Below are 12577 nucleotides of genomic sequence, written 5' to 3' on the forward strand. Positions count from 1 at the left end.
TTTAGCTACTGTCAGTTGCTAGCATCTCAAGGCTGCATTGAGCACACATGACTTTCATATGAGCCTCACTGCTCCAAGGTGTGCCTCTTTGTGATCATGGTAGAGTAACATGGCTGGCTTTGTTCTGTCCCGTGGGAAAGGGAATAAATATAACAGTTCCTTAATTAATGTCATTTCATTCAACATTGTTTCATGATACACTAGTGAGGGAAAAAAAAAACAATTCCGGCTTAATGTTGAGTAAACTTTTATTTGAGGACCTTTTTTCATTATAGATTGTTTGACTTAAAGTTCATTTTCCAAGAACCTACCAATGATGTTAAGTGAGGACTTTCCTGTCACTGTCAGAACATAGTTACTTACTTATTTGCTAGGGGTGCTGTAGTAAAGTGGCACAGACTGGGTGGCTTAAACTACGGAAATGTATTTTTTCATAATTCTAGAGACTAGAAATCCAAGGTCAAAATGTTGGCAGACATTGTTTTTTGGTGCCAGACTGTATCCTAGTCTCCTCCTCTTACAAGGACATGAGTCAGATTAGATTAGCGCTCATTTTAATGACCCTCTTTAAAGACCCTGACTTCAAATAATGTTACATTCTGAGGTACTAAGGGGTTAGAGCTTCAACATGTGGATTTTGGAGGTACGGATCAGCCCATAACAGTAACTAACTGTGACATGCAGCGGACTGTGCTCTAACAGCCCAGAAACTGACCTTGATCGGTCAAACTGTCTTTCAGAGCATTGTGAAGGACTTTGCTGCACGCTGTGGAATGATCCTACAGGAGGCGATGAAGTGGGCGCCTACAGTCACCAAGTCTCACCTACAGGTACTTTCTTGAAATAATCAAACAACAATCTTGATAAGTTCTTTGCATCTGTCCAAAGAACTTTGTACAGACACAACCAGCTCAAGATACAAACATCAGTAGTGTGAATCCTAGGAACCTAAAACATTAGTCCAGTGTCTGAGAATATTAGAAACCCTAGAGGCTGATCTGCACTAGAAACACCTTGGCGGGGGCGGGATCAGTATGCTGGTCAGGGGTGAGGAGGGCAGGTACAGTGCTCCATGAGCAGGTGGACAGAGGGGGCCTGTCCACTCATAGCAGGCAAAGTGCCAGGTCTCTGGCAGAATTTGGGGCTGCTTGCAAGATGGACAGGGGCAATATGGTGGGCTGGGAGATCTGCCAGGCCAGCAGTAGCAACAATTTCAAAGGTGGAGTGCACCTCCATCAAGTGCAGAGGATGGAGTGAGGTTGCTAAAGCAAAAACAAAGTTGGGACTCATGTCCCATTAGAAGTCTGCCTAGGATGCACGTGTTGTACATGTGCATTCCAACCAGATCCATGACTTGTAAATAAATGCAAATGAATACAAGATGAACTGTTGTTCTGAAGACAGTTAAGAAGAGATGGAACAAAAATACCTCAATATGAAAATAGAAAAACTCATCTTGAAAGGGAATAAAAATAAGGAAAATGCCTCTAGAGAAAATTTGGCTTGTGAAGTTGATGTCAGCAATACTTGTCAAGATAAAGCTAGCTGCCAAGAGTTTCTAGGTGTGGGATCCAGGAAGGCTAGAACAGCTAATCCCAAGAACCTTGGAGGTGGTTTGATAATACATTTTGAAAAAACAAACAAAAAGAAAATACATTTTGCATGAATCCATCACTTTTGCCTAGGGTTGCCATAAAGTTCCTCCTTCCACAAAGGTATTGGAGCAGTGAGGGTGGAGCAGTTGGGGCAATGAAAAAGATGGAGTCCTCTGTTGAGCAGATTTTTTCAGCTAAGCTGGATAAAGGCGGGCTTTGTAACTAAGCTATGCCTATTGCTTGACAAACTTCTAGTAATCCTGTATGTACACTAGTGTATGTGGAATTATGGTTGTTTCCTCAAACTGTTCATATTTGGTTCCTATAGCAGAAAGGGGCCTTAGGTCCTATAGTCTAAAGAGTAGATGTTCTCTTTCAGTCCTGGAAGGGCTCAATGGACCAAAAGGGGGTCAGTAGGGCTGTTGGTTTGGCCATTTCTCAGGCTTGGCCTAAGAAGTCAGTGAAAAATGAAAAATGAAGTGCTTTCAGTACTCCTATTTCATCTCGTTGGTATTACCCCTGGCCATCCTTTTTCCTTCCCTTGCACCCCATTAGCTCAGTTAAGCAAATCTACTCATTGTACCTCCCTGCTGCACATGCTCATGAGTCACTTCCCATCACCATGTGATCCATGGTTGAGTTTCTGGGCTTCTGGGAACCCTCCAAAACCAATGGTGTAGTTTTGTGAGTGAATGTGCATTTTCCTAAGAGGGGGTTATGTCAACCCCTTCACCCTCCATGTGAGGCCTGGCCTGGACCATCTTGCCTCTTCTACTTGCTATTCCTGCCATGCTGACCCCTGAATCCTAAGGTCCCCAGAGGAGGAGGCCTCTTCACATCTCCACACTCTTTCAGGTATGCCATTAACCTAGCAGCCTCTTCCACATGTTGGCTAGGCAGTCCCAGTCAGTTGCTCTTGCCTTCCTGCTGTCTGTCATGCCACCCCTTCACAGCAGGGGTGCAGCAGCAGAACCAGGGCAAGTGCCTGAGTTTCCCAGCAGTTGGCGCGGCACTTGGCAAGTGGCAGATGCTCAACAAAGATCTGCTGAAATGAGCAGTCCTTTCACATTGATTGTGTGACAGCCACTCAGGCGTCATTCTCATTCACACGTGATCGGTCTGTCACAGAGGGGCTCTCACTTGCTGAGGGTGCCGCAGTTGTTAGTAAGGGTTGAGTCCAGCACTAGAACCAGTGTTTGCTCTACTGTCTCATATATTATAAAGCACTGATTGTTCCTTTAAAGCAAAATAGCATTTTTTCCTCTTTCAGGAATATCTGAACAAACATCAAAACTGGGTCTCAGGACTTTCTCAGCACACGGGGCTGGCCATGGCCACTGAGAGCATCCTTCACTTTGCCGGCTACAACAAGCAGAACACTACTCTCGGGGTATGTGTGCCTCCTGGGGAAGCGGTGCTTCTCTGTCTGTGGCAGGGTCACAGCGTCAGGGGAGCCTCTGATGAAAAGCTCTGGGCTTCTCACAGTAGCTTTGCATAAAAGGCACTTGGCACTCATGCTATATGCCTGAGAATGCTCACAGTGCCAGTCAGCAGATCAGAATCTGGTAAGAAATCCCCAGGTTCAGAGAAGACCTGGTCATTAAATCACATGTTCCCTTACTATGCTTCTGTTTTGACTCTATGGATTGATGGAGATCTCAGCTAGATTCTCAAGCAGATTGAGATGTTTGTCCACATCTGCAAGGAAGGAAATTGATTTCTGTTAGACATGGATAGCTTTGTGTTAGAGTCATGCTGATCTGAAAGCTTTGCTGGGCCTTCTCGTAGTCCTGTTTCAGTAGGTGCTGAACTGCACATACATATCTTCAGTTTTGCCTTGTCCTGCTGGAGATTAATTTAGAGGGCAGCATGTCCACTAAGTAGAACTTTCTGGATTAAATTAGAGCTTGGGATCAAAGCACATGGTTAACAAGGGCTGATCTGACTGGCAGCATCACATTTTGGTGTCTCCCACCCTCAGCCTCAGCCCAGGGTCTCTGATAGCCCATCTGAATCAAGCATGGCCATGTGTACCTTTTGTACTTCTAAACTCTTCTCTTGGGTGGGGTGGAGGGAGGCTACCCACCTGTTTCTTAGGAGATGATACAATGGAGGAGTTGAGGCTGAGCACCTGGGAAGAAGGGTCTCAGGACCACCCTCTGACTTCTCACAACCCTGGCAGGAGGAAAGGAGCCCGTTAGGCAGACTGAATGTCCTTGGCCTCCACGAGGTCCTATGGCAGTGCCAAAGGAAACCTCATGTCAGTGTCGGAATTCTTACCTAGAGATTCTCTGGAAACCTCAGCCTTTGCAAACATGGTCAGCAAAGCCAGGCCAGCCTGCACTTGCACATCCCCAGCTCTTCCGACTGTGGCAGTGGCTGCTGGCATGGAATCAACTTCCCGGTCTGGCTCTTTCCACACTTTGAAGACACAAGCGGAGACCAGAAGTAGCCCTTAAAAACTAAGAATGTTGTATGGCACTGGTAATCTTTTTTTAGGCTTTTGCCACCTCACTTGTGAGAGTCAATTTTGTGTAAAAGATTTACCTCTTTTCCTCAGAAAATAAGATATTTGTTGTTTTTTGCTAGGGAAGAAAGAGTGCTTTTTTATCATGTGTTCTGATTGAGTGTGCTAGCTATCCTGCTAAGGTGCCTCTGCTCCAGGGAAAGTATAGGAGCCCACCGGCCTCCCAAATGATGTCTCCCCATCACACAGCCTGCAGAGGGAAGAGTGGGCTCTAGGGGACAGTACCAGGAGCGTGATTTCAGGCCAGCGGTTCACCTGTCTAGAAAATTAAGAGAGAAAACCTCTGTGGAGTTTCTCATTGCACCTCAGTTTATGAACTGGAACAGTGGAGCAGGTATAAAGGGAGGAAGCTGGCCTGTGCCCCCTAATGTCCTTTACTGCCCCAGGACTGTGTGGACATTGTTGAGTTCCCATACAGCTTATGAGAGGGCTATTTATACCCCAACTTTATAGGGGAGAACATTGTGGCTTGGGGATGACTAGTGACTTCCCTGGGGTCTTATGGTTGGTGACAGAGCCAGGTTCCAGTGTGGGTCTGCTTGATGATGAAGGCCATGCCTTCTCCAAGAAGTGTAAGGCAGTTTTATATGATCTTTTTTTTTTTTTTTTTTTTGTGGGACCCTCGCTGGCAGCCCGGGAACAAACCGGCGCTGCAGAGGCTGCAGGCAGTGGGGTAAGGTATATGGTTTGCGAGTGTTTCCCCAGTGGATGTTTCAGAACCTCTGCTGGCTTTTGCTGGCTCTGTCAGTGCTCTCACCTCAGTCACTCTTTGCCAGCTTTGTCACATTTACAAATCAGCACACACCCACAGAAGAAACACCCAGTGAGCATGAACCTCATGGTGTTCCCATCAAAAATTACGGTGATTTTTGCAGCAACTTGGTGATTAAGTTTTTTTACCACCAGGGATGAAAGTAGCCAAGACGGCATAGTGAAGCTATCATGTAACCTGTCTCCCAGAGAAACTTTAAAGAGTGTTTTTTCCATTGAACATATCAGACAAGGTGTTGTAAAGTATTTCATTTTATTAATTTGATGGCACTTGAGATTTTTAATAACCCAAGATCTGAGCTTGACTTTTTAATTGGACTTTGGTTTAGGAAACATGTTATGATCATCTGAAATAATTACCAATATTTGTCTATAGGCAACTCAGCTAACCGAGCGCCCAGCCTGTGTGAAGAAAGATTACTCCAACTTCATGGCGTCTCTTAACTTGCGCAACCGCTATGCAGGCGAGGTACTTCTCCCATCCTTTTGTCCTCTTGCTCTGATGCCGTTCAGCATCACTCAGAGGGATCTGAGTGAATGTGGAACTCGTTCATCTTAGGTAGACTTGAAGGTATGGGATCCTGGGATCATCTGCACAGTCCAGAGCATTTTTGACAATCACTCACTACCTCTGCAAAAGCATGACTTCATGTTTTGTTTTTTTTTTTTAAGATTATTTATTTATTTATTTATTTATTTATTTATTTATTTATTTATTTATTTATTTATACAAGCACTGGGTACAGTCAGAAGCACGGGAGGGTGAGAGAATTCACCAGAGCCAGAGCGGGGAGCAGAGCAGGCAGAAGGACCTAAGTACACTGCTGAGGGGAGCAGCGGGCGGCAGGAGAGGTCTGCGCGCCATGTGGGACCCTCCTCCGGTGGCCAAGGAACAGCCGGGAATCGAACCGGCGCTGCAGAGGCTGCGGGCAGCTTCGCAACCCAGCGCTCAACCACTGCGCCACCGGGGAGGCCCATGACTTCATGTTTGTACACTGACAACACTGAAGCGTTCTTGTTTCTGGCTTTTTCTTTTTAAAAGATAGAAAATATCCATTGAGGGCCATACATAATCCAGGGAAGTTGGTGAGGTATACATACTGTTATTCCAATTTTACAGATAAACTAAGACTACCCAAATTAAGTAACTTGCCAAAGTCACATGGACAGAGGAGGACGGGGAGCAATAGCTGACTCCACCGTGAGGACTTTTGTCCACTTCGCCATGGTTTATCCGAGCTTGATAAGTTGCTTTACTGATCTCGACCTCAGTTTCCTAATCTGTAAAACATGGAAGCTAGTTTATACCATTCCATAAATACCTGAAAGTCAGGGAGTGGCCTGTTCTGATTTGGGGACTTGCCTCCCCCTCATCTCTGCAACTTGTGTTTTCCAACAATCACTATAGCATTGGCAGGCGGAACTATGCTCCACCCAGCTTTTGCTGACCCTCTGTTCCCAGCTGCTAGGATCACTCTGAAGGCCTCTTTCACATGTTTGGACTACCCTGCTGGTGGTGGGAAGTCTGTCTTTGGGGTAGGTCTAGTTTTTGGAAGGAGTCAAGTTTCCTGTATAAGCAAGAGAGTACCACTTTTTCTTGTAGAAAAAAAAAATGTGTAATTTTAAAAATAGACTGATTTTGTTTGAGTCATTGATTTGCTCTGAGGAAATTTTAGTCAGCCCCTGCTCTCTGCTATGAGGCAGACCCTGGGGTTCAGTACTGGAATAGAAAGATGACAAGACCAGGTCCCTGCTCTCAAGGACTGTTGACAATGGTAGGAACACCAACACACATTCCTAACTTCTCTTTAGAATATCTGAGAGCAGTGGTCGCCTCATTAAAATGAGCTCTCACCCCCTACATGTATAAGCTTGAGTTTGGGACAGTGAAGCACCTGCTAGTCCTACCTCCATCAGGAGGTTGTCAGGGCCTTACCTATGTACTTGGATTATATGTGCCTCTGCTGATGTGTCCTTCTTGCAGGTGTATGGAATGATTCGATTCTCAGATGCCACGGGCCAGATATCTGACCTAAACAAAATGATGGTTCAGGAGCTGAATAGAGCTTTAGACCTTAGTAATCCTCAGCATTACACGCAGGCCATGTTCAAACTGACGGCGATGCTTATTAGCAGCAAAGGTAAAGACAGGCACTGGGAACTCTGGGCTTGTTTGCTTCTTAGGGAGCTGGAGTTCTGACTGAAGGAAAAGATAGAGCTCCTCCAGTGGAGATCTCTGTGGTGCCTCTGGTGGGTGGGCTTAAGTAAAAGGCCCTGGCTGACCCAGCTGATGCTAACTGCCATGGTGACTCTTGGAGACCTTGGATTCAATCCATGTTCCAACAACCTCTGAACAGTATGTGTTTGATTCTAGATTGTGACCCACAGCTTCTCCATCATCTGTGTTGGGGCCCCCTCCGGATGTTCAATGAACATGGCATGGAGACTGCTCTGGCATGCTGGGAGTGGCTTCTGGCCGGCAAGAATGGAGTAGAAGTACCGGTAAGACACTAAACGTGTCAGATCCTGAGGATTGGGTAGGATGAGAGATGGAGAGTCCCTGTCCTCAACTGACGAGCTTAGAGATCCCAGGCAAAATCCTCCCCTCTGGAAGGCTCCATTTCCTTATGTACAAAGTAATGTCCGAGCACATGACTATCCCAGGACTGGAGGGACTATGTTAATGTTAAAAGCATCCCAGTGGTACCTAGATGTTATTATTTCTCAAAAGCTAGGTAGTGGGAGCCATTTCTTTGGCAGAAGACACTGTCCTTTAAATACCCTGTCAACAACTGATGTGATTGGAAACACTTGTTTCTCCACAGTGATGTTTCTCTTGACCTCCAGGCTTTGGGAGGGGCACCCTTTCCTTCTGTCCATGTTTCTGAAGTTAGCACTGGAGAAGGCCCACCGGGAACGCTATATATTCCCTTTTAGCTGATTAGAATAATTTTATTTTCCAAAGAGCCTCATTATATTCATGATAATGGAATTTTACGTTTCTTTTGTCAGTTGGGATAAGTGGCCAAAAAGAGTGTTTTGTTTTTTTTGTCCACTGAGAAAAGCTGGAATATTTTGAAAGATGGGATTAGAATGTTCCAGGCAGGGGCTAGTGGCTATAATCATTACTTCTTCACATTTGCCTGGTATTTTATACATGGAGTTTGTGTTCAGCTCAGTATTTAGAGTTTGAAGAAATCTTTTGTATCAGTTGACTTCTGTGGAAGATTACTGATCAGGGAGAGGTGCTTGCCCCTGCCTACCAGGAGAGAAAATAGTTGGGGTCCTGGCATACCAGTGGTTCCTGGACCCTCTTTATGTGGAATTAAAGTGGGCTGTGGTCATTGTGCTGGTCATTCTCTTCAGAGAGGCTGCCCAAGACCTATGGGAACAGTGAACACTGACTGCTATTGAGATGGCAGCTATTACTCTTGGGGGGTGGATTCTATCACAACAGCCCTGCACTGTTATTACTGTCATGTGTCCGTTTTTCTCCCTGTCAACCTTTATGTTTTATTTTCATCCTTTTAACTTTTGCATGTGTTTTATACCTTATAAAACTGTTTTTTTCTGTTCTAAAAGTCAAGAGGATTTTTTTAAGCTTTATAAATTTATCCAAGAATTTTCCTTTTTAATTCTCCAAGTCTTCTGTAGATATAAATTTGCCATCATTCTCTTCAGCCTAAAGCATTTCCTGTAGAGCAGGTCTGTTGTGATAAGCTTTAGTTCACCTTCATTTTTTAATGCCTACTGATATTTTTCCTGAATATAGGATCCTAGGTTGACTGTTATATGGCTGCTTTTTGCTTATTGAATGTATCTTCTGTTATCTGTTGTCTTGCTTGTTTCTGGGGGAGAAGTCAGCTGTCATTTCTATCATTGTTTCTCAGTATGTGCTGCTGCTGTTCTCTTTTGGCTTTTAGGATGCTTCTCTTTATCTTCTTTGATTTTTTTGTAATTTGACTATGATGTGCTTAGGGGTGTGGTTTTCTCTTGGGCTTCATTGAACTTAAATTTAGAGATACAGGGGTTTTTATCAAACTGAGAAAGTTTTAGGCCAATATTTTTCCCCAATCTTCTCATTTTGGGATTTCATTTTCACAAATATTGATGACTTGATATTGTCCTAAATGTCATTGACATTCTTGGCATTGACTCTTTACCACCCCCACCCCCCACTTTTATTTTCGTTCACTTTAATTGGCCCGTCTTCCATTTTACTGATATTTCTGATGCTTCATTTGTTCTTCTAAACTATCACATTTTTATTTTATTTCAGATCTTATAATTCTCAGTTCTAGGGTTTTTCTTTCTTATATATAGTATGTAGTTTTCTGCTGAAATTCTCTGTATCTCTATATTTCAATTAATTTTATATTGGGAGAGGGGGTCATGGAAGGATTTTCCTGACAGGAAAATTGCTGTTTCATTTGGGCCTTTCAGACTATGGTCTGCCCTTCTTGCCCCTCCGTCACCAGTAGTTGGGCTGGCTTCAGGTCTGTGGGCCTTTGGCAGGCCTCATTCACCTACTTGTACCAGACTCAGCACTGGCCCATGGCCTCACTCACTGCTTCTAAATCCTTTCTGTAAATCAGATTTCAGACACCACTCCCCAGTGTTTTCACAGACACGTGTGTGTGTGTGTTTTGTTTTTTGTAGTTTTTTTTTTTTTTTTTTTTTTTTTTTAAATAGCCACCTCTTGCTGTTAGTGTGGCTCTGAAGGCTGTCTGTTTTCCTCTTACTTCCCTTCTCTGCCTCTGCATGGGCCTGCTGTCCGAGCCCAGCAATGTCTGGGAGACCTTTCAACTTTTGTTCCTGTGTCTTTTGTATTGTTGAATTCTGGTCTTTTAATTTTTCATTTTTGCTGGATTTGGCTTTCATGGGGAGATGATTATTTAGCAAGTTTATTGGTCTCACTTCCATATGAAAACACTCCTTATGAGTGTTCTTTATTTCCTATATCCCACGAGGATGCAAAAGAACTTGATGTCTTAGTTTGGTGCTCAAGTGCATGACCCAGAACAAATGAATGAGGCCCATACTGACCCAAACCTGTCTGTTTCCTAGCCTCTATAAATGCCAACCTACTCCTTCCCTCTGCTCAGACAACATTTTAAAGCCATTTCTGACCCCCTCCCCCTTTTTGCATTTCCCACAAATGATCCTCAGCAAATCCTCTCAGATTTGTCTTTCACCTTCAAAATGCATCTAGAATCTGACTAATTCCAGGCATCCCAACGGCTTTTGGCCCCAGCCTCCTCCTTCTCTCCCATGGACTAGGGAGGCAGCCCATGAGCCTGTTGTTCCTTCCCTGTTGTTCCTTCCCCCGCCCCCATCTCCACACCACCTTCTGCACATGCAGAACAGGTCATACAACAGGTCAAATCAGGTCCCTCGTGTGATCCAAACCTGTCAGTGCCACCCTCTGCTCACTCAGAGTAGAGGGCAGACTTGCGTCTGTGACCCTGAAGGTCCTCTACCTCGACTTTATTTCCCTCTGCTTTCCTTGCTTGCCCCGCGGTAGGGTACTTCGGTGCCTGTTGCCCCTGCCTTCTGAGTATGTTCCTGCTTTAGATTACTCCCTCTCCTAGAAGTGCTCTTCCCAGATAGCCACATGCTTCACTCCTGTGTCTCCCCCAGGGCTTGTCTTAGCTCTCCCCTAGCTTTCCTGGTCACCCTACCTAAAATGTCACACATGCTCACATTCACTCTTTCAAGCCTCGTCATGACTTTTCTTTTAGCAGTGATCAGTGTCCAGTGTCTGTAGCTTGATTTTCTTGTCATTCGTGACCCTGCAGTAGACCAAATGGTTGTGTTTGTCTTGCTCACACTCCATTCCCACATCCCTCAGGCCCTGGCCAGGAAGGGGCAGAGGGTGAGATACCAGCACTAGCTGCCCTGATCCTGACCTTCTCCACAGGCCCTTACCCACTTGACATCTCCCTGATCATTCGTGCTAATGAGAACCTGTGGCCATACCAATCAGCAGAGTTCTAGGTGAGGATACTTGTGATTAACCAAACCCAAACCAAACCAGTAGGAAGGAAAGAGGGGAGGATACTGGGCAGGGAGCCAGAGCATCCACCCCTTGTACCAAGCTTTAGTTGCCACATCTCTGCTGGATTGCCTGGATACCCTTGAAGTTGCTGCCTGTGTCCAGAACAGGGACAGAAACACTTACCTGGGCACCATATCTCCCCCTGCTTGACTTGTAAACTGTGGGTACTTGCCAAGCATAAACTGGCACCACATTTCTCTGCAGCATCCATGTACCTTTAGGCCACTGCTCTGCTCCATCTAACCCCTCAGGGAAGGGGGCCCAAATGAGTCTGACTGACCAGCGAACACCATCCCCACCAAACCACTTGCCTGGCCCAGTGGTGGTTGTAAAACCCCACTCAGCTCCCAGGTTATTCCCCAGGCGTGGTTAGCAGGCTGAAGGTGGAAGGCAGGGCCCATGTGGGCTGGGGCTGGGTTCTGGAGCCAGAATCCAGTTCCACTCTTGTCAGCAGGGAGGCTCCAAGCCACAGTCTTGCCTCAGGAACCACAGCTGGCTTTCAGTATCATTAGGTAGCTTCTGCCACGTAGTGTTTGTAAAGAGCCCACACAGCACTGGGCACCTCTCCAGTGTGCAGGCACCATGTAGCAGGACATATTGAATGTGGCCTGGTGATATTTTAAGAATGGGCTTCTTGGGAAAAAGGCTGGAAGGTGGGTTCATGGATGATCCTAACCTTTTTCTTCATGCTTTCCTAGTTTTTGGAATTTTATTCAGTGAGCATATAGTCATTCACAATTTTAAGACCAATCACCTTTCTATGCTTCACAGAGGAACTAACAGTCACTGTGTGTTTGTAGTTTATGCGGGAGATGTCAGGGGCCTGGCAGATGACAGTGGAGCAGAAGTTTGGCCTGTTTTCTGCGGAAATAAAGGAAGCTGACCCTCTGGCAGCATCAGAAGCAAGTCAGCCCAAGCCCTGTGCCCCTGAAGTGACACCTCACTATATTTGGATTGATGTATGTGCCTCACCCCAACTGCTCTCCTGTCTAATTTTAGGGGTGGAACTCTCCCTGAAACTAGTAGCCCAGTAAGCAGGGGTTCCGGGTTTTAAGACTGCCTTGCTTGAGGGGAGGGTGTAAATGACTTTCCAGCCATATCCCTAGGGCCATTTATTGTTTGCTTCCCCCATCAGCCCTCTTGTTGGCCTGGAACCCCTTCCCAGCTAGCCACAGTGGTGGCTCTGCGGGTAAGCTAGCCAGGTGCCAGCTTGTCTGCTTCTCACTTAGTTCCTGGTGCAGCGGTTTGAGATTGCCAAGTACTGCAGTTCTGACCAAGTAGAGATCTTCTCCAGCCTACTGCAGCGTTCCATGTCCCTGAACATCGGTGGGGCCAAAGGGAGCATGAACCGGCATGTGGCGGCCATCGGGCCCCGCTTCAAGTGAGGGGCTCTCCTCCAGGGAGGGGCTATCTGAGTCATTGGTAACAGGGGCTCTCTCCATGGGACTTTTCCTATAGTTGATCATTTTTCACCAGAAACTGTCCCCAGTACATGCAGGTCTCCCTGAGGAGAACTGAACACCAGTGAACACCACCATGCCATCCAGGGTTGGGAAATTTGTCAATTGCATCACTGACTGATGCCGCAGTCCTGGTCCCCAGCACACTGTCGTCTGGAAATACTCT

At 45.8% G+C, this 12577-nt stretch overlaps 1 protein-coding gene across 1 annotated transcript in view; it reads left to right on the top strand.

Moving 5' to 3' along the window:
- The window catches only part of PI4KA (phosphatidylinositol 4-kinase alpha), a 159908-nt gene that overhangs the window by 130220 nt on the left and 17111 nt on the right, over positions 1 to 12577 (top strand). Inside the window, exons 28-34 of the mRNA XM_037497929.2 lie at positions 741 to 830; positions 2866 to 2985; positions 5270 to 5362; positions 6878 to 7034; positions 7268 to 7395; positions 11752 to 11910; positions 12181 to 12332. Coding sequence (XP_037353826.1) covers positions 741 to 830; positions 2866 to 2985; positions 5270 to 5362; positions 6878 to 7034; positions 7268 to 7395; positions 11752 to 11910; positions 12181 to 12332 — 899 coding nt within the window. The remainder of the gene's footprint in view (positions 1 to 740; positions 831 to 2865; positions 2986 to 5269; positions 5363 to 6877; positions 7035 to 7267; positions 7396 to 11751; positions 11911 to 12180; positions 12333 to 12577) is intronic.

Source organism: Talpa occidentalis, unplaced genomic scaffold, assembly GCF_014898055.3.
Source record: "Talpa occidentalis isolate TD23 unplaced genomic scaffold, MPIMG_talOcc4v2.1 talOcc4.8, whole genome shotgun sequence".
Taxonomy (NCBI): Eukaryota; Metazoa; Chordata; class Mammalia; order Eulipotyphla; family Talpidae; genus Talpa; species Talpa occidentalis.